Here is a 24717-nt window from a genome sequence, read left to right on the forward strand (position 1 = left end):
AAGGTGTGGTTGTGTTTATGTAGCTTTAGAAAAGGGTGTTGTGTTTAGACATTGGGGAACATAGAGGAAACGTTTGTGAAATGTGTTTTAGCATTTGAGAAAAACTGTAATACAGGTGGTACGGTGGTTAGCACTGTTGCCTCACAGCAAGAAGGTTCTGGGTTCGAGCCCAGTGGCCAAAGAGGCCTTTCTGTGTGGAGTTTGCATGTTCTCCCTGTGTGGGTTTCCTCTGGGTGCTCCAGTTTCCCCCACAGTCCAAAGACATGCAGGTTAGGCTAATTGGTGGCTCTAAATTGACCATAGGTGTGAATGGTTGTTTGTCTCTGTGTGTCAGCCCTGTGATGACCTGGCGACTTGTCCAGGGTGTACCCCACCTCTCGCCCATAGTCAGCTGGGATAGGCTCCAGCTTGCCCATGACCCCTGTACAGGATAAGTGGTTACAGATGGATGGATGGATGGAACAACCCACCCTGAATGAGTTGTATATTAACTCATTGATATCTTTGTAATTATCATGTGATTTTCAATGGCGTTCAAGATTTATTTTGGAATGAAATCCCAAATTGATTTTTTAATTTTTTTAAGTTTAAACTTCTTTCATCTACGTGTTAGTGATTTGAACTTTTATTAATATCCTGAAATACCCACAATATCATTCGACTGCCTGCTTATAGTGATGTCAGTAAGATTGTAGCTCTCACGTCCTCTCTTTCTAGTGATGCAGCACAGCTTTAGTCCTTTAGTCTGTCCAGCTCTCTCACCTCCTCCTCTGTACATGAAGCTCAAACAGAGCTCCTCTTAAGCCCATTTTACACCAGACTGCTGTAACATTACATTCAACACACCAAGTGCACTTTACACCAGACACTGACAGAGTGCAGAGCAGCAGTTAAAATTAAATCAGGATATTTATTCAAAATTATAGCACACTACAAATTACACATATTTATGCCCATAATCTAAACAGCACATGGGCAGTATTTGAGTGTGCAGACTACTGGAACAGTGAGTGTTCTGGTATCAGGTAAAACCTTTAAAACTGCCACAGAGAGTAGAAGTGAAAATCACATCTGATCTAGTACGGTAATGCATGTTCGTAAGATTTAAAGATATTTGTACATTATATTTTCTAAACCAGTGCAGGAAAAATACAGGAATAAACCCTTCATGCCCTTTTGGTGTAAAATGGGATTCACACATGATACTATTATGTGAAATGCAATAAACAACTATTCCAAGAAGCCCAACTGTTACTAACATTTCCTAACAGTTATTTTAAGCCTTTAAACCGGGGCCCTTAGAATAAAAGTTTTGTTGGAATGATCAGAATTATTTAAACACACACACACACACATATACAACCAAACAGTTAAACAAACCAGCAACAAGATCACTGCATTACTGAGGACAGTCATCTTTATTAACCAGTGAATAGAGGACATTTAAAAGACATTCATCATAATAAATCATGTGGAATGGAAAAAAAATTGGTCCTGGTTGGGGAAAACACTGTTAATCCAGATAATTTATTTTTTTAAAAACATGAAAAAAAAAAATCTCAAAGCAGTTACTAAAATAAATGGATAAAATCAGAAGGCTCTTGAATAAGGTTTGGCTTGTTGTTAAGACACCGTGTCAAAGAAGGGCAGTGAAGTCTGGTGTGTGTATATATATATATATATATATATATATATATATATATATATATATATATATACACATACACACACACGGTATGAGAGAGACTTCCTTGAATATTTCCTGGAGTATTAAATTGAAGGAACACTTTCAGTTAAAAGATAAAATGTTTTAAATTCTCAAGACACTTTCAAACCAAACTGTACAGTTAAGTCTTTATATGAAGGCTAAGCAAGTGAATTTCTCTTAGCCATGTGAGCCACAACCAGAACACCGCTGCAGGAAAAGCTGTGAGGTTTGTCGTTGTGTGCAGTTTGCGTCTGAATGCCAGTTGTTTACTACAGAATGACTACAAAAGTTGTACAAATTCTAAACTTTTGCATGAACCTGACATTGTTTAGCTCTTTAACTACTGCAGTAAATCTGTCAGACCAGACCAGCACTCATGAGCAACAGTGATGTCTCAGTCACTGTTCCCAAACACAGTGTTTAATTGCTGAGTCACTCTAATGAAGGTGGTACGGCGACTCAGCTCCTTCAGCTTAGCAGCTCCCACATAGGTGCAGGTGGAGCGAACTCCACCCAGTACATCCTTCACAGTGACGTCTACTGGCCCTTTATAGGGCACCTCCACTGTCTTCCCCTCAGACGCCCTGTATCCACATAGAGAGAGAGAGAGACACTTGTCTTACCCTTAAGCATGCTCAACATACACTCGGACAGGTAAATGGTTAACTTGTTATTGCACAATTGTGTGTTTTTAATAAGCACTTTTACATCCCCGAGTCATAAAAAGAAATTGGGACACTGTATAAAATGTAAATGAAAACAGAATGCAATGATTTCCAAATCCTTTTTGACCCATATTCAATTGAATACAATACAAAGACAAGATATTTAATGTTCAAACTGATACATTTTATTGTTTTTTGTAATTATACTCTCATTCTGAATTTGATTACTGTTGAAGTTTCGAGGGTGAAATTATTTCTCATTCTTGCTTGAGCTACAATTTCAGCTGCTCAACAATTCGGGGTGTTTGTGGTCATATTTTGCGCTTCATAATGTGCCATAAATTTTCAATGACAGGCAGGCAGGCTAGATTAGCACCTGCACTCTTTTACTACAACGCCACGCTGTTGTAACACGTTTAGAATGTGGCTTTACATTGTCTTGCTGGAATAAACAGAGATGTCCCTGAAAAAGACATCATCTGGATGGCAGCATATGTTGCTCCAAAACATGTAGCATATACCTTATAGCATTAATAAAGCCTTCACAGATATGCAACTTATTGTACCCATGCCATGAGCACTAACACACCCCCATACCATCACAAATGCTGGCTTTTGAACTTTGAGCTGGTAACAATCTGGATGGTCTTTTTAGCCCGGAGGGCACAAAGTCCATGATTTCCAAAAATAATTCAAAATGTGGACTCCTCAGACCACAGCACTTTCCATTTTGTGTCAGTCCATCTCAGATGAGCTCAGGGCCAAAGATTTTGGCAGTGTTTATGGATGTTATTTGTTTTTGGTTCTTTTTCTGAAGATGTATCCTCTTCCATTGTGTTCTCCATTGCTGTGCTCCGCCTCCTCTCCAAACTAACGACACGCCCTCTGATTTTGTCATAGTTCACACTGGAACAACCAGCTGAACCAGTTTATTTTTGGTTGAAATGTTCCGAACGGCTCAAAATTTGTTGGCCGAACAAGAACGGAACCCATTCCCTGTTGGTCAAAAAGGGGTAAAAGTGGTGAACTTCACCCCATCCTTGCTTGTGAACTACTGAGCCTTTCCAATTACCAATTAATCTGTTTACCTGTAGAATGTTCAAAATGGGTGGGTTTTTTTGAGCATTCCAAAACTTTCCCAGTCTTTTGTTGCCCCTGTCACAACTTGGAACATGGTGTTTCAGGCATCAAATTCAGAATGGGTTTATATTTACAAAAGCCAAAAAAAGTTTAATCATTTTGAACATTAACAGGGTTCGTACACATTTTTTACAATCAAATTCAAGCACTTTTTAAGGACTTTCAAGGTCAATTTTCCAGTTTTTCCAGTACCATTAAAGGAGAAATCTCATGTGATTCAATCCATAGCCCTTTGTTTGTTTGAGGTCACTGAGTTCTGCCTGTGGGAAAAAGAACTAGAAAATCTGATACAACCTAGGCCGAATATCGAACCGGCAGCTAACATTAACTAAATGGGGCATAGAAAATGAGCTACTGTGCCCCATTTCATTAGTTGGCTGCTGATTCTGTATTTGGTGTATGTTATAGAAAATTTTACTCATTCTTTTTCTTACTGACAGCTCTTTGTGACCTCGAACAGCAGAGCTATGGACTGATTTAGACCATATTTCTCCTTTAAGAAGTTGTAAATTGCATAATGTGATACAAATTCATGCACCCTCAAAATGGCCATTTCATGTGTTTATTTATTAACAAAACTTTCCCAAATTAACAGGATAACAAATTAAAGGGGAAGATTGTCACATTGACAATGTCAGTCACTTTTAAGTAAGCAGAACTTGCTTGACAACTAAGGTTATAACTGTGGCTATGATAATGACTATGGAGCTTTTTTTTAACACAATTAGCAGATCTTGATGCTTTTTTCCTAACATCAAAAAACAAGGAAAATTATATTTCAAACTGTTTACTCTCAAGTATCAGTAAGATGCTAAAACGATCTTGTATCAACTCGGGCCCACACTGTTAAAAGTAAAATCACCCTTAACTATAACTTCTAAAACATTTTCTCTCTTTACAGCAATAAGACAATAAGAGATGCATGACAATTACCACGGGGTGTGCCAAACACTGCTGCAGGCATGCATATCATTTTAAAATATGGGTACATCCATCTAATGTTCTTCTGGGGAAAATGCATTTCATTTCTTTGTAACCTCTCCTCCATTAAAATTGGTATTGTTAATAATATTTACAGTAAGAAGATGCAGCTCCCTCATATATGCAGTCAATGATCACATCATGCCAAATCAAACAGCCTAAACATTGCCTTCTAGAGTGGAGAGCAGTTGGCTATAGGCAGTAAATTGCCTAAAAACATACATTATGAAGGGTAATACTTTTAATCAAACACATCCACCTATTACCAGCTAAAACAAAATCCGACTACAAAACACATGAAAATATAAACGTCAATTTTTTTTTTAGTCAGTCACAACCTTGCAACTGGGCTATAACACACACTGTATAAATGCGTTAGCTATGTTATGTGCCAACGTCAGCTGTGCTTAAATTTTCAGTTGCGGTAAGTTCTTAATTACATTAATTTACCGTTGAGAAACGCTGGCATTGTTCTTTACATTGCCGATAACAACTGTCCAAAACTGACATGTAATCCTAGCACTAATATCACATTTAGTGCTTCTATGTTTAGGTGTAACATGTAGCTAACGCTTAGCAAACAAATCATGGTGTAGGGCTAATCATCTCTGTGACACCTTTCATGTGACTAGAGAGCGCTGACTCTCCCATTGCGAAAATCTGGATGTCTTTTTTGCATACTTTGCAGCAGGCTATGCGTGGATTTGGTCCACGTTTTATCCAGAGTTTATACTTTTCATTTACCAGCCAACGTTCGTTGAAACGACAACCTCCCGGCATGTTGGACCACTGTCCCAGGCTTTCGTCTAAACCGGGGAACGGGGCACTGCGCCCTCTTACTCTCGGCGTGCGCCCTCTTACCGAAATGCCGATTGAACCCCAAGTCACACTTAGGCCATGCACTTGTATGCTACAGCACAACATGCAATCTCTCAAAACGATCGTTTCTCCGTGAAAACATCCCAGCAACACCACGTGACAATGTGTCTGATCATCAAATACGTTATAATTACTCCAAAAATATTCCAATCATAGCAGATACACCGCCAGACGGTGCAAAAACGATCCGAATTGGCGTTTTCCAGACTGAGGCGCCATGTTTGTTTACTTGTCGTGGCTGCTCTCGCGAGATTTGACATGGGTTACATACAAGGTCAGCTGACTTGTAGAGTGAGATTTCTCGAGACTGAATGACCTTTCACCCACCGGCGCGGGAGCTTTTGACAGAAGTAGTTCGCGAGTTGTTTTTGTTGACACTTGGGCATTTAAAGATGTCATCCCGCGCCACGAAACGGAAGAAAGCCGAAGACTGTCCGGGCAGAAGATGATTACTTCTCTCTTTTCAATGTTGACAGACAATTTGTTACAATTTCCCTCTCAGATAGCCTCAGAATGTCCCACTGTAGCCTCAATTTTTCAAAGGCTTCGCACGGCGGAGAGGGGGGGGGGGGGACAACCGGCACCATCCCCCCCCCCGCTTCGCTCCCTCGCCATGGTGAGCGCCCTCATACTAAATTTTTCTAGAAAAAACCCTGTGTCCTCTTGGGGGCGACGTGACACAATCTATGCATAACATGACAACTATCGATACGACGACAGATCACAAACAAAAGTTCACGTGAAGCCCAGAGTGAGCTGTGTAGGCGTGATTTTAATCCGACTTATTTTATTTCTTTTATTTTATTTCTTTCCATTTAATGGTGGTCTATTGAGTCAGACTTCCGAGAAATATGCTAACAATTTCAAGCATTTACAAGCACTTGACCCAAAATTCAAGCGTTTTTCAAACCTTGAAATCAGGACATTGAAATCCAAGCATTTTCAAGGATTTCAAGCACCCGTATGAACCCTGATTAAATATCTTGTCTTTGTATTGTATTCAATTGAATGTAGGTTGAAAAAGATTTGCAAATCACTGCATTCCGTTTTTATTTACATTTTATACAGCATCCCAGCTTTTTTTGGAATCAGGGATATAAAATCACATGCATTATACTGTGCATCACAGCAGATTTATTTATTATTCTTTAATAATAATCTAATCACAGCTGTTCTCTCTGAAAATCATTTCCAGGGACTGGTACCTAAGACAATAGGAATTAGAGAATACATCTTTACCGCATGCTGCCTGATATCCTGTCTGATAGCATTACAGGTTATAACATGGTGGAATGACCTTACATTCTGATTTTTCTCTCCTGAACTCAGTATTCTGCCAGTTTTTCTCTCACCTGTACTCTGCGACTCCTCCTGCATGCTTCTTCATGGCCGTATCGGAGCTCATGCCATAGAACAGTTTGTACTTTTTGCCGTTTTTCTCAATGGTCTCACCCCCACTTTCACAGTGACCTGCTAACATCCCACCCAGCATCACGAAGTCTGCCCCCGCACCTGTCCATCACACAACATAGACAATCAAATATAGTTCAGAGAATATTACACACAGACCACAAAACAAACATGAGAATCGGTAGGTAAACGTAAGTGGGATTTGTAAGTTCTTTGCGTCGGTGGTTTTACGGTGATCATTGAAGATCATACATGTCCATGACTACATCTTGTTTGTCATCTTGCCATTTTCTTCCACACAAGTCACCAAAAACATCACTGGTCCTCTACTCAGCTGGAGAATCAGCTCTCTTTGTAACTTCTCATTCTATATTTATACTTTTCATTGGCACCACATTCATACCTGTCCAGAGCACTTGCCCCTCCCTGTTCCTTAACCACAGTATACAGTACGTTGATAATGCGCCAACCCCCATATCTAGGGCAACTCTGATTTTGTAAACCCCTTTATCCAGTTTGAACAACCTACAGACAGAAGATGAGAATCCATCCAATTCCACTGTTTGCATGCCCTCCAAGACCTTTTCCTTACTTTGGGTTTAGATATAAGGCAGCTGGGCCATAGAAGGTTCACGCTGCACGCTGCACACTACACGCGTGTAAAGAAAAGTGGACAAACGTAGCATGACTTGCTCTGGGCCATAGAACGGCGTTCACGTTGCACGCTGCACACTTCACGCGTGAAGCGTGAAATGAACATGCACACTTTTTTCTGGGCGTGAAGATGGAAATTCCAGTCAATGCATGCGGTCACCGCCGCGCCAGCCAATCAGAACGGGTCTAGGGAGATAACTCTATGCTTTCAGGGGAAAACTTCAGAAAAAATATAATTGAATGGTATAATTGAAAAATAGTTCTTCATCGGGATTGTCAAGCAGATTATAGAATGTTCGGTGAAATTCACCACGGGTTTCTCTCAGAAGGAAGTGTTCTCGGCTCCAAATTCTGTTCCTTTTTCTCTTCCTCTGTCTCAGTAAAAGCAGAATGAGGCAATCGTCGTCATCCGAAGAGTCCATATTGTTGGTTACTCGGTCAAAGTAGAACAGACACAACACGTGAACATCCAAGCATGAAGTTTAATGGCCCAGGGTCCGGTTCTTCACGTGAACGTGTAGCGTGCAGCATGCAGCGTGAACCTTCTATGGCCCAGCTGCCTAAGACACTATTGTGATATTGTTGAGGTTTTCTGAATCCAGAGCTAGCCACACAGCTTTCATTTGAATACTATTGATATGATGTTGAAGTTCCAGCTTACTTTGCCACACGTTCTTCAATTTAAAGCCCTTACATGTACAATCCTATCCCTGCTGGGTGGTGTCTCTTGTGATAGTCGTCCCTTATGCAATCAGGACACCCAAAGACATGCCCCAAAAGAAGGAAACTGCTGCTAACATAAACTCAAGTTGTGAACATATGCTCTTTTCACCATCATTAACACATACCTTTGTGTCATGACTGAAAAACAGTAATTGATAGCACCAGCACCGTGGTGTTACCCAGACATACAAAGCCTGTGCATGGCAGCCTGTCCACTTGAAATTCCTGCAGCCATAATCACACATGCTCCGATTTGTCCATACAGTCTCAGGTCAGTGAATATCTGTATGCTGTGCAGGTCAGCATGTTGTGTTTCTTCACAAGCAATGGTACTGGTGTGTCCACCAGAGGAACTGGAGCCAAGCCCAGTTGCCCAGTATCCGCCACTGACACAAAGGATATCATCGCACTTTCTATCAATAGACATGGTGGACCATGATTACTCTGTGTGCACCTTGTCCCATACACACTGCTAGTTTCTCAACCTTTGGCTGTAATGCAGAAGGATAGGCCTTGACTTTTTTTTTTCCATGGAAGACAAAATAGCAATCAAATGTGATGTATTTGGAGCTTTACAGACAACCTACCAAAACAAGTATAAAGGCAAACCTACGTATACAGGACCAGTCAAAAGTGTGGACACCCCTACTCATTCTTAGGCTTTTTTGTATTGTGACTATTTTCTACATTGTAGAACAATACTGAAGACACCAAAACTATGAAATAACATCTCATCTCATTATCTCTAGCCGCTTTATCCTGTTCTACAGGGTCGCAGGCAAGCTGGAGCCTATCCCAGCTGACTACGGGCGAAAGGCGGGGTACACCCTGGACAAGTCGCCAGGTCATCACAGGGCTGACACATAGACACAGACAACCATTCACACTCACATTCACACCTACGGTCAATTTAGAGTCACCAGTTAACCTAACCTGCATGTCTTTGGACTGTAGGGGAAACCGGAGCACCCGTAGGAAACCCACGCAGACACGGGGAGAACATGCAAACTCGGCACAGAAAGGCCCTCGCCGGCCACGGGGCTCGAACCCGGACCTTCTTGCTGTGAGGCGACAGCGCTAACCACTACACCACCGTGCCGCCTAATGTTAATGATCCAATATTACATATCTGTGAGTGGCAAAAGTATGTGAACCTCTAGGATTAGCAGTTAATTTGAAGGTGAAATTAGAGTCAGGTGTTTTCAATCAATGGGATGACAATCAGGTGTGAGTGGGCACCCTGTTTTATTTAAAGAACAGGGATCTATCAAAGTCTGATCTTCACAACACATGTTTGTGGAAGTGTATCATGGCACCAACAAAGGAGATTTCTGAGGACCTCAGAAAAAGCGTTGTTGATCCTCATCAGGCTGGAAAAGGTTACAAAACCATCTCGAAAGAGTTTGGACTCCACCAATTCACAGTCAGACAGATTGTGTACAAATGGAGGAAATTCAAGACCATTGGTAAGGTAAGGTAACTTTATTTATACCCGAGGGTAGATTTAGTTGCAGGTAAAAGCATACACACACACACACACACACACACTACTAAAAGCATACACACAACACAATACTAATGACAGAAGACAATAACAAGAGAAGGACAACAAACTGACATACAGACAGACAAATGCTCCAGACAGAATAAATAAATAAATAGCTGCTGGGACAAAACTGTTTCTATATCGCTTTGTTTTACATACAGGCATCTTAAACCTACAGCCTGAGGGGAGAGGCTGGAACTCACTGTACAGTGGGTGGGATGGGTCATTTAGGACCAGGAGTGGTCGACCAACAAAGATCACTCCAAGAGCAAGGCGTGTAATAGTGGGCGAGGTCACAAAGGACCCCAGGGTAACTTCTAAGCAACTGAAGGCCTCTCTCACATTGGCTAATGTTCATGAGTCCACCATCAGGAGAACACTGAACAACAATGGTGTACAGGGCAGGGTTGCAAGGAGAAAGCCACTGCTCTCCAAAAAGAACATTGCTGCTCATCTGCAGTTTGCTAAAGATCACGTGGACAAGCCAGAAGGCTATTGGAAAAATGTTTTGTGGACGGATGAAACCAAAATAGAAATTTTTGGTTTAAATGAGAAGTGTTATGTTTGAAGAAATGAAAACACTGCATTCCAGCATAAGAACCTTATCCCATCTGTGAAACATGGTGGTGGTAGTATCATGGTTTGGGCCTGTTTTGCTGCATCTGGGACAGGACGGCTTGCCTTCACCGATGGAACAATGAATTCTGAATTATACCAGTGAATTCTAAAGGAAAATGTCAGGACATCTGTCCATGAACTGAATCTCAAGAGAAGGTGGGTCATGCACCAAGACAACGACCTTAAGCACACAAGTCGTTCTACCAAAGAATGGTTAAAGAAGAATAAAGTTAATGTTTCGGAATGGCCAAGTCAAAGTCCTGACCTTAATCCAATCGAAATGTTGTGGAAGGACCTGAAGCGAGCAGTTCATGTGAGGAAACCCACCAACATCCCAGAGCTGAAGCCGTTCTGTATGGAGGAATGGGCTAAAATTCCTCCAAGCTGGTGTGCAGGACTGATCAACAGTTACCGGAAATGTTTAGTTGCAGTTATTGCTGCACAAGGGGGTCACACCAGATACTGACAGCAAAGGTTCACATACTTTTGCCACTCACAGATATGTAATATTGGATCATTTTCCTCAATAAATAAATGACCAAGTATAATATTTTTGTCTCATTTGTTTAACTGCGTTCTCTTTATCTACTTTTAGGACTTGTGTGAAAATCTGATGATGTTTTAGGTCATATTTATGCAGAAATATAGAAAATTCTAAAGGGTTCACAAACTTTCAAGCACCACTGTATGTTAAGAACCGCTCAACTAAGTAAAGAGAAACGACATCCATCATTACTTTAAGACATGAAGTGACTTTTAATTAATACAATTAAAGAAAAAACACTGGATTAGAAGGTGTGTCCAAACTTGACTGGTACTGTCGATAGTGTTCTCATATCTTTCTGAAGTATTGGGATGCATATCATAAAACACAAAATCTGTCCCCTGTTTACAATAATACTTTTAATCGTGGCATTTTAAGATTAAATGATTTTAGTATAAATATGCAGGTGATTATAGAAAATTGCATGCGCCAATTAGTCGAGAAACTTGGACCATTTCTTGATAATCACCTTGAACAACTCGGCAAAATGGCGGCTAATCACTTCGTCACCATAAGTGAGGAAGAATTACAGATTATGAAAGAAAATGCTGTTCCTAAAAGCACTAAAGATACTGTGAAGTTTAGTCTAAAACTATTCAAAGGTAAGATGGAATTGTGATTTATTTTACTGATTTCAAAACAAAGTATTTTGTGAGTCGACGTAGATGACAAGTCTGTGCTGCGCTGTTATTACATTTGCATGCCACTTTTGACGTTTGAAATAAATTATTTTTTTAAATACAATTTTAAAAAAATAATCATCTGTGTATTTATACTAAAACAATTATCCGCCTCAGTGAATAATAACCTCGATTTTGTCTCTGCTATTATTACCAATATTCACTTCACCTTCAGCAAATAATTGTTAATAACTGAAAGCAAAATGCTAGTAGACAGTAAACAGATTGTGTCATATTCCAGAGCAGTGAGACATACCAAAAGCCTTCGAGACATCACCAGGACAGGTACATCCTCCATCCTGGGTGAGAAACCATAAAAACAAGCATTAAAATCTAGCAAGAATATCTGCTCTCCTACGTAAATGCTTTGGCTGGCTAATGTAGCCGAAGCAGATAACTGTATCTCACAGAGATGATGTGTCCACCCAGGCCATGTGCAGCATCAGCACACTCGATTACAGCACTCAGCTGAGGGTAGCCTACGCCTGTCTTCTTACGGGTTGTACACACTGAGCCTGCACAGAAAACCAGCATATATGATGCACATCAACTACATTTTGTATGTTATAAATAATGTACAGTATGTCAGATAAATTAAGACATATACATAATAAACGACAATATACAGTGTGTGATGTTTACATCATTAACCAAAGCAAAGCTGTTTAACCCAAAACCAATCCATACAAACTGAGTGGCATGATTTTGTTTTATCACCTGGACCAATGCCCACTTTAATGATGTCGGCACCAGCGAGAATCAGCTCCTCCACCATCTCTCCCGTGACCACATTACCAGCCTTGGCAGAAGAGTACAACCATGGTTATAACAATCCCACTGCCATATCGTTACATGCCTATTGATTAATCATGTGACAATAAATCGCAATACATTTTTCAAAATGATTCAACTCAATGATATAAAAATGGAATCATGATTATTATCAGACTGCGCATCCCTTAATTTTTCCTAACTGTAATTGTGTTGTTCAGACAATAGATGGCAAAACAACGTACAATAGCAGCAATGCACATGACTTCACTCTAGGCGGAAGTAACACAGTACTAACGCAGCAAAGGGGCATGCGCGCGCACACACACAAACAAACAAAAAAAAAAAGGATCTAAAATGGGAAAGAACTCTTGCGCAACTGACTGTAGAAATAGATTTAACAAGAAAAACCACAGCTCTCTTTTTACAGACCACTAAAAGCTAAAGAAGAGAAATCAATGACGGTAGTACAAACGTTCATAAATGGTTATTAAAAAGGCCTATTCATTATTAACTTTTTCATTTATAATAAAAGGAATATTTTAGTTAACAGGCTATTATATTTAATTTTATTATATGAATGAGTGTTTTACTGGGAAATATGCCAGTATTTTTCATACAAACTACATCCAGGACATCGAGAATCAAAACCGTGACATAAATGTGTCACTCATTGAGGAAATCAATCAACTGTTTTGATAAACTTGGGTACTTTTTGTCTGTGAATGTGTCAATATAATAAAAATAAAATCACATGTTGGCTTGAAGATATGAAGTTTATCTTCTTCTGTTGAAAAACTCGTATTTTTCACACGAAATACATCACGGATCTGAGTAACATATTTAACAGTTACTCCACAAAATCAAGTTGTACATGAGCCGATAGCTGACGAGCTGCGTAGCACCGAATTAGCTATAAGCCATGTACGACGAGATTGAGTGGAATAACTGTTTTTTTTTCTATCCACATTCACTGGATTTTGAGAAACGGAATATTTTTATTTTTTGGAAATTCGATAAAGAAAAACTTTATACAAAACGTCCAACAAAATTTCTGCTTAGAATGTAAACAAACTGGTGAAATAACAGTAGCAGTTTGTGAAAAATGCTGTAATAATAATTCTTGAAAAATAAAAAAAAGATACAGTCTTACCATCAAATACGTTCATTTCATTGCTTTTTTTTGTATTTTTGGGGGTTTTGTTTTCGAATAGACTTTTTATTTTGTCCTTGGTTGGTTCAGCAACACGCGTTGCCATTTTGTTTTTCTCTACTCACAGTATATGAGCTGATAGCTTAGTAATAGAGTAGCCAATCGGAGTGCGCAATTGCTCATATCCAGTGAATGTGGATAGAATATTTAAATAATATTGGCTGGCTTTTTTTCGTGGTCTATCATATACATGGTTTTCCCCAAAGCGTTTTAGTGTATCGGGCCCGATACGCTTGCTCTGCCTGCCGATACGCTTAGTCGCTTTAGTTAAAATCCGATACACTTAGATTTATACCGATACGTTAAAATTTCCTACCCACAAGTAACTAGACACATCGGAGAGCAAATAATAGATCCATTTACATACTGATTGATATTTGTGTTAAACAAGCGGTCTTTTTTTCCAATGTTTCTGTTGATTCTGTCAAAGTAATATGTCCGCGTGGTATGATGTAAACAAACTGTAATCTGTTGGCTACATCCAGATCACGTGTTCAAACTGTCCAATAAAAACATCGAAAGAAAATGTCAAACATCCCGGAAGTTTCCAATTCATTATAAGCGATCTCATTGGCTGCTGATGTTGTCCCCCACCAGACGGGCAAAACCGAATGACTTTAATAAGCTAGGAGAAGACTCGCTGGACAGTTTGATCCACATCAGCATGGATGACAGCAAGATGGACTATGAGAGGGTTGGCCAACATTGGGGCAAGCAAAAGCCAAGGAGAATTAATCTGCTTTGAAGGAGTAGAAAACTTAATTCATTAGTTTGGGTTTGCAGAAAGATTATGTACTTATAAACACACTCTCACCAAGTTGTCCAAATGTGTCAAATACAGCATAATTTCAAATAATCATCATAAGCATTTTTGGCAATGTGATGTCACTGGGATCCATTTAACAAAAGGCGGCTCCGGATTATTCTTTTGTTAAAGGCTCACAGTGACATCACACTGCCAAATACGCTTATCATTATTATTTGAAATTATGCTACATGAGACACTTATTAACACAACCTCTTCATGAATGTTTTTATAAATACATAATCTTTCTGCGGCGGCACGGTGGTGTAGTGGTTAGCGCTGTCGCCTCACAGCAAGAAGGTCCGGGTTCGAGCCCCGTGGCCGGCGAGGGCCTTTCTGTGCGGAGTTTGCATGTTCTCCCCGTGGGTTTCCTCCGGGTGCTCCGGTTTCCCCCACAGTCCAAAGACATGCAGGTTAGGTTAACTGGTGACTCTAAATTGACCGTAGGTGTGAATGTGAATGGTTGTCTGTGTCTATGTGTCAGCCCTGTGATGACCTGGCGACTTGTCCAGGGTGTACCCCGCCTTTCGCCCGTAGTCAGCTGGGATAGGCTCCAGCTTGCCTGCGACCCTGTAGAACAGGATAAAGCGGCTACAGATAATGAGATGAGATGAGAATATGCAGCTGCCTTACTTTTCTTTTCAGTGCATCTTAGTTATACATATATTATGGTAACTGCATCAGAGACATTCTAAATCACTACAGTTATAGTAATACAGCAACTTATTTTAAGGTGGCAGTTCTGAGGTTCAGATCCCTTTGTGATCAACAGGCGGTCATGATGATCGATTCTCTTCACTGGATTGCAGAAGATGGAGTAAACCATCTCATCTCATTATCTCAAGCCGCTTTATCCTTCTACAGGGTCGCAGGCAAGCTGGAGCCTATCCCAGCTGACTATGGGCGAAAGGCGGGGTACACCCTGGACAAGTCGCCAGGTCATCACAGGGCTGACACATAGACACAGACAACCATTCACACTCTCATTCACACCTACGCTCAATTTAGAGTCACCAGTTAACCTAACCTGCATGTCTTTGGACTGTGGGGGAAACCGGAGCACCCGGAGGAAACCCACGCGGACACGGGGAGAACATGCAAACTCCACACAGAAAGGCCCTCGCCGGCCACGGGGCTCGAACCCAGGACCTTCTTGCTGTGAGGCGACAGCGCTAACCACTAGACCACCGTGCCGCCCTGGAATAAACCACTGTTCATATTTTCATGCACATTTTTGTAACAACACTACTTGATCATAGATAATTAAGTGCAAGGTATCCCCATAGATTTTAAAATCTATCGTATACCTCAGTAATCTATAACAAAACAGTTTAACTTGCATGTTGAACTTTAAGGTGAAATTCAAATGTGTATACATTAATACTATTTAGGTCAGAAATCATTGAAGCACTGTTAAAATCCATCCTATAATCATGTATCTAAAACCTCTCAAGAGACCCTGAAAATGCACCCGAGAGCATCTATTTTCAAAAAATTTTACGGGGGGGCATGCCCCCGGACCCCCCTAGTTTCGCTTCGTGCTGTTGGCGCTCAATTGTCTGTTTATCATGCCAGAATTTAGGGCTTTAATTTTTTTCTGGGGAAAACACTGCTATATATTTATTTAATTCAGCTAGCATGATACTGAATAAATCGAAGACAAGTAGCTGAATGGAATGTATCTGATAGACCATGAAAAAAAAAAGCCAGCCAATATTATTATACATACACACTCTTCATATCAGCATTCTCAAAGGCCACCGCTAGCTTACCTGTGACTTGGTGCTATTAGCGTGGCAGTCCAGTTACTTTCCAGCTGGTGTAGAGTTAGCGAATGCTAGTGCAGTCAAGCTGAATATTATTATTATTATTATTTTTTTTTCCCTGTGTAATTTACTTAGTTACTTTTAAAATCAACAGCTACACACAACGGAGTGACCTGGCAGCCAAAATTCTCTCAAAATCTTCCGCTTTTAACGAACAAACCTGGCAGCCATGTTTGTTTACAAACTGTCACTGTTGCTCACTAGCGCAGAAGTTTTATGTCTCTGATGTGTCTCTTTTCCAGTTTTTCGATGTCCGTTGGCATGTTTTTCTCTTGTAAATATGCTTGAAGAATGTATAATGAAGTTTTGGTAGCCTTTCAGGTGTACAGCGCGTCTTCAATTTCAGTTTATTTATTTAGTGCTTAAACCAAGCAGTAGCGCTGGATTAGCCTCGTCTTCTCTCTCTCCCAACCGACAAAGAAATGATTGTGCGCATGCGCAGCAGAAAAGTTTTGTTACTGGATCTTCGCATCAGCGCCGATGTGTGACGTTGTGTTGTCTTGACAACATGCAATATTCTAACAATATTGTACGCTCATTCTCCATTGGGGAGGATAATCAATATGATAATATTGCATGCTATCAATAAACCCACTAGAAGGGAACAGAATACATGTTTTCATTCCATGGAAAAAGTGTCCTGTATGTATAATAATTCCTGACATTTCACTCTGATGACATCACTCCCAATGTTTTCCCACTGACCAGACGTGTGTTGTCAAAATGGCAAACCGGTTCAAAATTAAAATTTGTTTGATTAATTTGTGTATTTTTTTGTGGATGCGTCCATATAACAAAGAACATTACACAGTTCACTTCACTCAATCGTGATATATACAGTATTCATCACTCGAAGATAAACTTCATATCCTTGCGCAACTGTGTAATATCCTCTATATATTTTACTCCAACCTTTACAACAAATGTGGGTAAATGTTTATTGTTGGTTATTAAGAAAATGAAAGATTTTTTTTTATTTAACAAAAGGAATGTTTTAAGTTGGTAAAGAATAGGAAAACGTTACTTTTTTTAATATATTTCTTTTTTTCCAAAAATATGAGAAAATCAAATCATGAACCCAATATCGTGAATCGAATGAATCGTTACATCCCTACTACTCAACCATAAAAATCCTCTCACTGACTATCTGTATAAACAATGCTCTGGGTTTACTATACAGGGTGAACCACTGACCATGATGGTGTGTGAGGGGAACTTCTGCCTCACGTCCTTGACAAAATGAACAAAGTGCTCCGAATATCCATTCGCTACGTCGACACAAATGTACTGTATCTGAGGCACAGCGGCTAAAATGGCCACAAGCTTGTCAAAATCATTCTCGCCTGTTCCAGTGCTGACGGCCACACTCTGAAAAAACAGGAAGAGAGAGAGAAAAAAAGGGAATGTGACCTTCAGAGCAGCATTATAGTGTAATCATTATAGCATAACCACCTTCAAGCACACCCTGAAGACCCACGTCTTCAGGCTGCACCTCTCCCCTGCTTCTCCGCCCACTGTGTAACTGCATAGCGGTCTAGAGTCTAGACCAACCCAGGTCGTGTTCTGTCTAGCCTGGTCATGATGACTCAGTGTTAGCCGCTGGGGTTTTAATTTTCTCTATGCGTTATTCCATCACTTGTTCAGTTGGCACTTTCTTGTCTAGAAGTTCAGCACTTCTTGTACCTAATTTTTGCACTTCTTGTATGGTCCTCTGGATAAAAGCATCTGCTAAACGCCTGTAATAGTAATTACATTACTCAGTAAGGAATAAAACATGATGAGGTGGTGTGATGAAGCCAACTTTAAAACAGAACAAGTGTTGCCAGGCAAAACAAACCTCGCCCGGTAGCACTTATGATGAATATGAAGGAAGATATCACGAAAAAAAATAGGTACCCTATGAGTACATGTAGCTACTGCTTATAAATAAAATAGTTTTCTGATACCATGTCCATACAGTAAATACAGCATATATATTTACTCCATGAGGCAGTAGCCACAAAAATTAGCAATTTAAAAATCACAAAAGTAAAATATACCAAGTGTCTGTACTTTATATTATTCTACTCTTACAGTTTTTGAAACTGAAACCTCCGAACTGAGGCTGACATACACACGCTGTCGCCATGACCCAAACTCTTATTTCCTGGAAATGGCCCGGCGCTAGAGCTCAGTGGAACGCACTTTCCCTCTGTAATAAGCATAAACATGTCTGAAAGCGATTTCTTTAGTCTAGTCCATTTATTTCGAATGGTGAACTGAATTGTATACGCTCACTGGCCATATTAATCGGAACACGTGTATGCGCAGTATGCGACTGTTACACTCTTACATTCTTACAGCACGATGATGTAGTGGCTAGCGCCTCTATATGAGGCAGTAGCCACAACAAAAACGATTTTGAACTTTTGGTTACCTTGACTGGGTGACCCTCAAAACGTTGGAGGTTCTATTTGAGACCAATGCCCACCTATCCTGAAAGTTTCATGAAGATTGATCCAGCCGTTTTCCCGTGATATCATTAACAAAAAAACAGAGAAACTCGACCGAAAACTCCATCCCGGGCGAGGTAATTATCATACTGAAATCAATTATATTGCACTGACATCAAATCCCAAAGTGTTTTATTCCTGTTATACCACACCCAAGCTAATGATGTTACAATATTAAGCGTGTAAGCAAATTTATGTCTAGAGATGAGATGGAAATAGTCTTGCATGCATTTATTCCAAGTCTAAAGTCCTTCCTGTGCCATATGGCGCAGTAGGGCGGTGCCGATGTCCGTTTCCGTATCCCTCAGCCTCTCGCCTATTACATAGCTAGGGTTACAGTGGGGAGCTAGTCCTCTGATAACCGTGAGAGCTTGACTCCCCACTCGCATCTGTATTGCAGCGTGCCTTGCCAGATGGCAGTAGGTACCATTTTTATGATGGTCTTCTGGTATGACCCGACCACGAGTAGAACTCACGATCTCCCGATCGAGAGGCGGACACGCTAACCACTAGGCCAACTCGCTGCCTTTATTACAAGTAGGACTGATTATTGTAATCGCCTTCTATTTGGACTACCAGGTTGTGAGATAGTAAAGCTTCAGAGTACACACACACACACACGTGCATCTCAAAAAATTTGAATATTGTGAAAAAGTTCAATATTTTCCATCAGTTATTTAAGAAAGTGAAAATGTTATATATTATAGACTCATTACACATAAACTAAAATGTTTCAAGCATTTTTCTATTTTAATCAGTATGGCATACAGTACAAAAACAAACAAAAAAAAAAACATCTCAAAATATTAGAATATTTCATTTCGAGTTTGAGTAAAACAGTATGAACACAGCGTATCTCTCGGTCTAGTTCAGTACACACAACCACAATCATGGGGAAGACTGCTGACTTGACTGTTGTCCAAAAGATGATCACTGATGCCCTCCACAAGGAGGGTAAGCCACAAAAGGTCATTGCTGAAAAGGGTGGCTGGAAAAGGTGCACAAGCAACAGGGATGGCCGCAGTCTTGAGAGGATTGTCAAGAAAAGTTGATTCAAGAACTTGGGAGAGCTTCACAAGGAGTGGACTGAGGCTGGTGTCAATGTATCAAGACCCATCACGAACAGACATCTTCAAGAAAGGGGATACAACTTTCACATTCCTAATATCAAGCTACTCCTGAGCCAGAGACAATGTCAGAAGTGTCTTATCTGGGCTAAGGAGAGAAAGAAATGGACTGTTGCTCAGTGGTCCAAAGTCCTCTTTTCAGATGAAAGTACATTTTGCATTTAATTTGGAAATCACGGTTCTAGAGTCTGGAGGAAGAGTGGAGAGGCACAGAATCCAAGGTGTTTGAAGCCCAGTGTGAAGTTTCCAAAGTCTGTGATGATTTGGGGTGCCATGTCATCTGCTGGTGTTGGTCCACTGTAGGGCTGAATGATCTATCGTTTTCGACCGAAAATCGCGATCTCAGACAACACGATTTTGGGATCGTCAAAGCCGCGGTTTTTCTCAGTGCTCCTAAACTGACCCATGTTTTGTTTCGTCAATAAATTGTCCTCATTTTTTACACTACAGACAAAAAATTACGTTCAGGAAAGCCTTGTGGCACTCAGTGTGAAAGAATTTTGTGAATATCTCCTTCCGTTTTCGTGTAAATCCCCGTTGTTTGGAGGGAGCACTGTGAGGAAAAAGTGCGCTTTCTCTGTCTCTGTGTCTGAGCGCGCAGGTGGGGGAGGGGCTGCTCTCTCTCTCTCTCTCTCACACACACACAGGAGGGAGGGGCCCTGCAATAGCGACTGCTACAGCCACTGCATCACTCTTATTTCCCACAGGGGAATTGTTGGCTCTAGTTATAATTTATAATGCTTATGTACATTCTTTTACAAAAGTACAATATTTTGATGCTGCTGAGCCATTGATCAACCTTTTTTTTTATGTCTGATATGTTGTAGATGGGAAAAGTAAAAGAAGCAAAAGTTTACTTAAGAAAGATGGCTCTCTTTTTATTTTAAGTTATTATAACTTGTTCCTCAGGCACTCAATGTTAATAAACAGGCCTACATTTGAAATCTGTTGACCTCAGTTTTCATTCTTGCATTAGCTTTATGGAATTCATTGTATTAATTAATTTGCACTGAAACTTGATTTAAAGAAAAAAAATCGTGGTTGAAATCGAAATCGCAATATCTGCCAGAAAAATCGCAATTCAATTTTTTCTTAAAATCGTTCAGCCCTAGTCCACTGTATTTTATCAAGTCCAAAGTCAACACAGCCATCTACCAGGAGATTTTAGAGCACTTCATGCTTCCATCTGCTGACGAGCTTTTTGGAGATGCTGATTTCCTTTTCCAGCAGGACTTGGCACCTACCCACAGTGCCAAAACTACTACCAAATGGTTTGCTGACCATGATATTACTGTGTTTGATTGGCCAGCCAACTTGCCTGACCTGAACCCCATAGAGAATCTACGGGGTATTGTCAAGAGGAAGATGAGAAACACCCGACCCAAAAATACAGATACACTGAAGGCCACTATCAAAGCAAGCTGGGCTTCAATAACACCTCAGCAGTGCCACAGACTGATCACCTCCATGCCACATCGCATTGATACAGTAATTCATGGTAAAGAAGCCCCAACCAAGTATCGAGTGTATAAATGAATATACTTTTCAGAAGTTGGACATTTCTGTATTGTAAATCCTTTTTTTGATTGATCTTCGGGAATATTCTAATAATTTGAGATACTGGATTTCTGATTTTCATGAGCTATAAACCATAATCATCAAAATTTAAACAAAAAAGGCTTTAAATATTTCACTTTACATGTAATGAATATAGAATATATGAAAGTTTACCTTTTTGAATTAAATTATGAAAAAAAGGAACTTTGTCATGGTATTCTAATTTTTTGAGATGCACTAGTATGTATGTATGTACATATATTACACACACACATGGGTGTCATATATATGTTATTTACCAGCTGGGAGGTCCATATCGTGAAATACCATGACCAAGGTCTTGAAAGTACTGACCGAGGCCCTCTGGACCAAGGTCGGTATTCAAGGCCGAGGTCACAGTATTTCACGATACGGACCGACCTTAAGCTAGTAAATAATATTTTTTTTCTTTACCAAATCCTAACAGAAAACAAGAGTGCCCAAAAGGGAAAACTGAGCCGAGATGACATTTTGAATCCTCATTCACGGCTGTAATGCAAATTGCTTCCTCCTCGGTATACAAGTGCACTTCCATGGCAGGAAAAAAAACCCTACATTTTGCTGCCTATGTAGTCCCCTATTTATACAAAATTGAGTCATTCAGGATTCAGCCATGTTTTTGCTCAGCGTTAGCAAGTTACAGGTTTTTAGCTTTCTCCTGAAATGTTTTCTTTTATTTCTTCTTCCTCAAGGTAGTAACACTCGCTTTCGCTGTGAAGACTGTCGTTGTCACTATCCATGATGTAAAATTAATGCTATTCTCCTGAGAAATGCGAAAATAAATGTTGACAAAAATTGCTACTATGTTTGTTGTTGTGAATGAGCGAGTCATCAGAGGTCCGTATCCGGGGTCCGTATCGTAGGATACGGACCCACTCGCCAGCCAATCAGAGCGCAGGATTTGATGGAAACTGGACTGCGAAAAAATATATATATACACGACACCCGTTCTTCATGAACTGCATAGGCTTCTGGTTAGGTTTAGGATACATTTTAAGACTTTACTTCAGGCTTTGCATGGTATGGCACCAACTTATATTAGTGAACTGATTAGTGTAAGGCAACACAAGTGGTATTCATTGTGCTCAGGTGGTAGCACTGTCTTATTATTTCCACAAAATTCTGGAATGTGCTTCCAGTCAAACTGCACAGTTTATCATCTTTGGATAGTTTTAAATCTTGCTTTAAAATGTACCTTTTTAAAAATTAGCTTTTTAGTTTTTAGGAAACATATCTTTTAAGAATCATCTTTTTAATTGTTTTTATTATACACAATTCTTTATTTTTAGTATTATACTGTTAGTATTGTAATGTGCTTTTGATAATTTCATGCAAAAAAGTGGACTATAAATTATTATTATTATTTTCTCAAAGGGGTGTCTGAACATTTGATTGATTTTTAGGTTTTTTTTGTGTTGATTGTGTTTGAATGGTTGTTTTTTTTAAGCTCTATTTTAAGAGACTGATAATTTATAATTGGCAATTGAACTTTTTAATTGCACTGCATGATGCTGATAAGAAACACTCTTGTTTCTTTCTGTGTATGCAAATACTCAGAGAAATGACAAAGTAAATCTTGAATCTCTTTTTTTCCTTCATAAACAATACGTCAAAGTATTTTATGAGTCGGCATCGATAAGTGACAAGTCTGTGCCGCACCTTTATTACATTTGCATGACACTTTTGAAGTTTGAAATAAATCATTTTTGAATACAATTTTTTAAAACAAATCACCTGTTTATTTATACTGAAACAAAACCAGTGACCCCATTTTACTGTGCTCCCCCAGTTGTTTATCTGATTTGCACATTTATTTTATCTTATTGTTTACCTAATTTGCACATTTGTTTATCTGCACAGTTGTTTATTTATTTTATATCTTATCATGTTTATGTAGTTCTTATTTCTTAATATTTTAGAATAGAGACCATCTTTACTTAGCATTTATTTATTGAGCACCTTAACTCCAAGCCAAATTCCTTGCAGTTGCAACAATTACTTGGCAATAAAGCTTTTTCTGATGGTGTCCCCTATAACCCGGTATGGAAAGTATGAACCGGAACGGGACGGCACATTACAATAACATTACGTTTTCTAAATATTCAGGGGTTTCATACTTAACATCTTGTACTCACACGCATCACTGTCATGTATTCTTTGATTAACCAGTATTATTATATCCCGTCACATTGTATTAACGTTATATTCATGATATTTTCAATCGAAATTGATCTAAAAGCCCGGAACTCCAATTACAGAATATACCTCGGCGTGACGTCACAAATAAATCCTGTGTGGGATTTCAAAAAAGATAAGAACTTGAAATATATACAATGTCAGCTGAAGAAACGAAAAAGTAGAGGTAGGGGAAGGGGCAAGAAATTGTAAAATAGATGAATAAATAGTAGTTAAGTTATATGTTTTGACAATAAAACAACTAAACAATATATTTTGTTTTTTGCCTAACTTTATTTAAATGCTGAGACACAGTCTCATGAGGCTCCCTCATGCCTGTGTTACCTTCTGGCTCTCCCCTTTTAGTTCTGCTGTCATAGTTAGTTGCCGGAGTCCCTGCTTGTACTCAGCGCAATATGTATACTGTTCCTACTTATTCAGGTGACATTGGGCATACCTAACAACCCGTGTTCCTTCCCCCCCAAATCTGTCCCTCTGAGTTACATGTTGGTCCTGGGATCGAGGTGCTGACCTCTTCTGCTCCTCGGACCTGCCTGATCCATCCTGGTGCCCCATGTCTGGTTGGAGTCTCATCACATCACTCCTGTGGAGGACGGCCCCATATGGACAGTTGAAAGTCACACCTGGAGGACGCTCTGGACTCTTACAGTAATGCTTTTATGGCTGAGGACTACAGTTCATTTGCTAACTTTAGGACTGCAGTTGTCATGAACAGTTTTGCACTCAAGTTTCCATCAATGAAGAGTTTATAACATCAACGAAACTGTCTTCATGTTAAAACTGTTAATGTTATAGTCATGTTGTCTGTTGTTGCCCAAATGAGGATGGGTTCCCTTTTGAGTCTGGTTCCTCTCGAGGTTTCTTCCTCATGTCATGTGAGGGAGTTTTCCCTTGCCACCGTCGCCACAAGCTTGCTCATCGGGGATAGATTAGGGATAAAATTAGCTCATGTTTTAAGTCATTCAAATTCTGTAAAGCTGCTTTGTGACAATGTTTATTGTTAAAAGCGCTATACAAATAAACTTGACTTGACTTATCATACATGACGAGACAGGTTCATCTATAAAGGCGGGATGACTAATGTAATAACCGATTAATAAAATGGTGGAAGTGACGGATGTCTCTGTGAAACTGGAACAAAAA

The 24717-nt window shown here is 39.8% G+C and overlaps 1 protein-coding gene across 1 annotated transcript in view; it reads right to left on the reverse strand.

Moving 5' to 3' along the window:
* Window positions 1-885: 885 nt before the first annotated feature.
* Window positions 886-24717, reverse strand: part of gmpr2 (guanosine monophosphate reductase 2) — a 33079-nt gene continuing 9247 nt past the window's right edge. The window contains exons 5-10 of the mRNA XM_060936813.1: window positions 17358-17531; window positions 12266-12347; window positions 11957-12063; window positions 11805-11847; window positions 6726-6885; window positions 886-2292 (exon numbers count right to left, since the gene is read on the reverse strand). Of these exons, the coding sequence (XP_060792796.1) occupies window positions 2103-2292; window positions 6726-6885; window positions 11805-11847; window positions 11957-12063; window positions 12266-12347; window positions 17358-17531 (756 nt within the window). The 3' untranslated portion in view covers window positions 886-2102. The remainder of the gene's footprint in view (window positions 2293-6725; window positions 6886-11804; window positions 11848-11956; window positions 12064-12265; window positions 12348-17357; window positions 17532-24717) is intronic.

This window comes from Neoarius graeffei, chromosome 1 (genome assembly GCF_027579695.1).
Source record: "Neoarius graeffei isolate fNeoGra1 chromosome 1, fNeoGra1.pri, whole genome shotgun sequence".
NCBI classification, from domain to species: domain Eukaryota; kingdom Metazoa; phylum Chordata; class Actinopteri; order Siluriformes; family Ariidae; genus Neoarius; species Neoarius graeffei.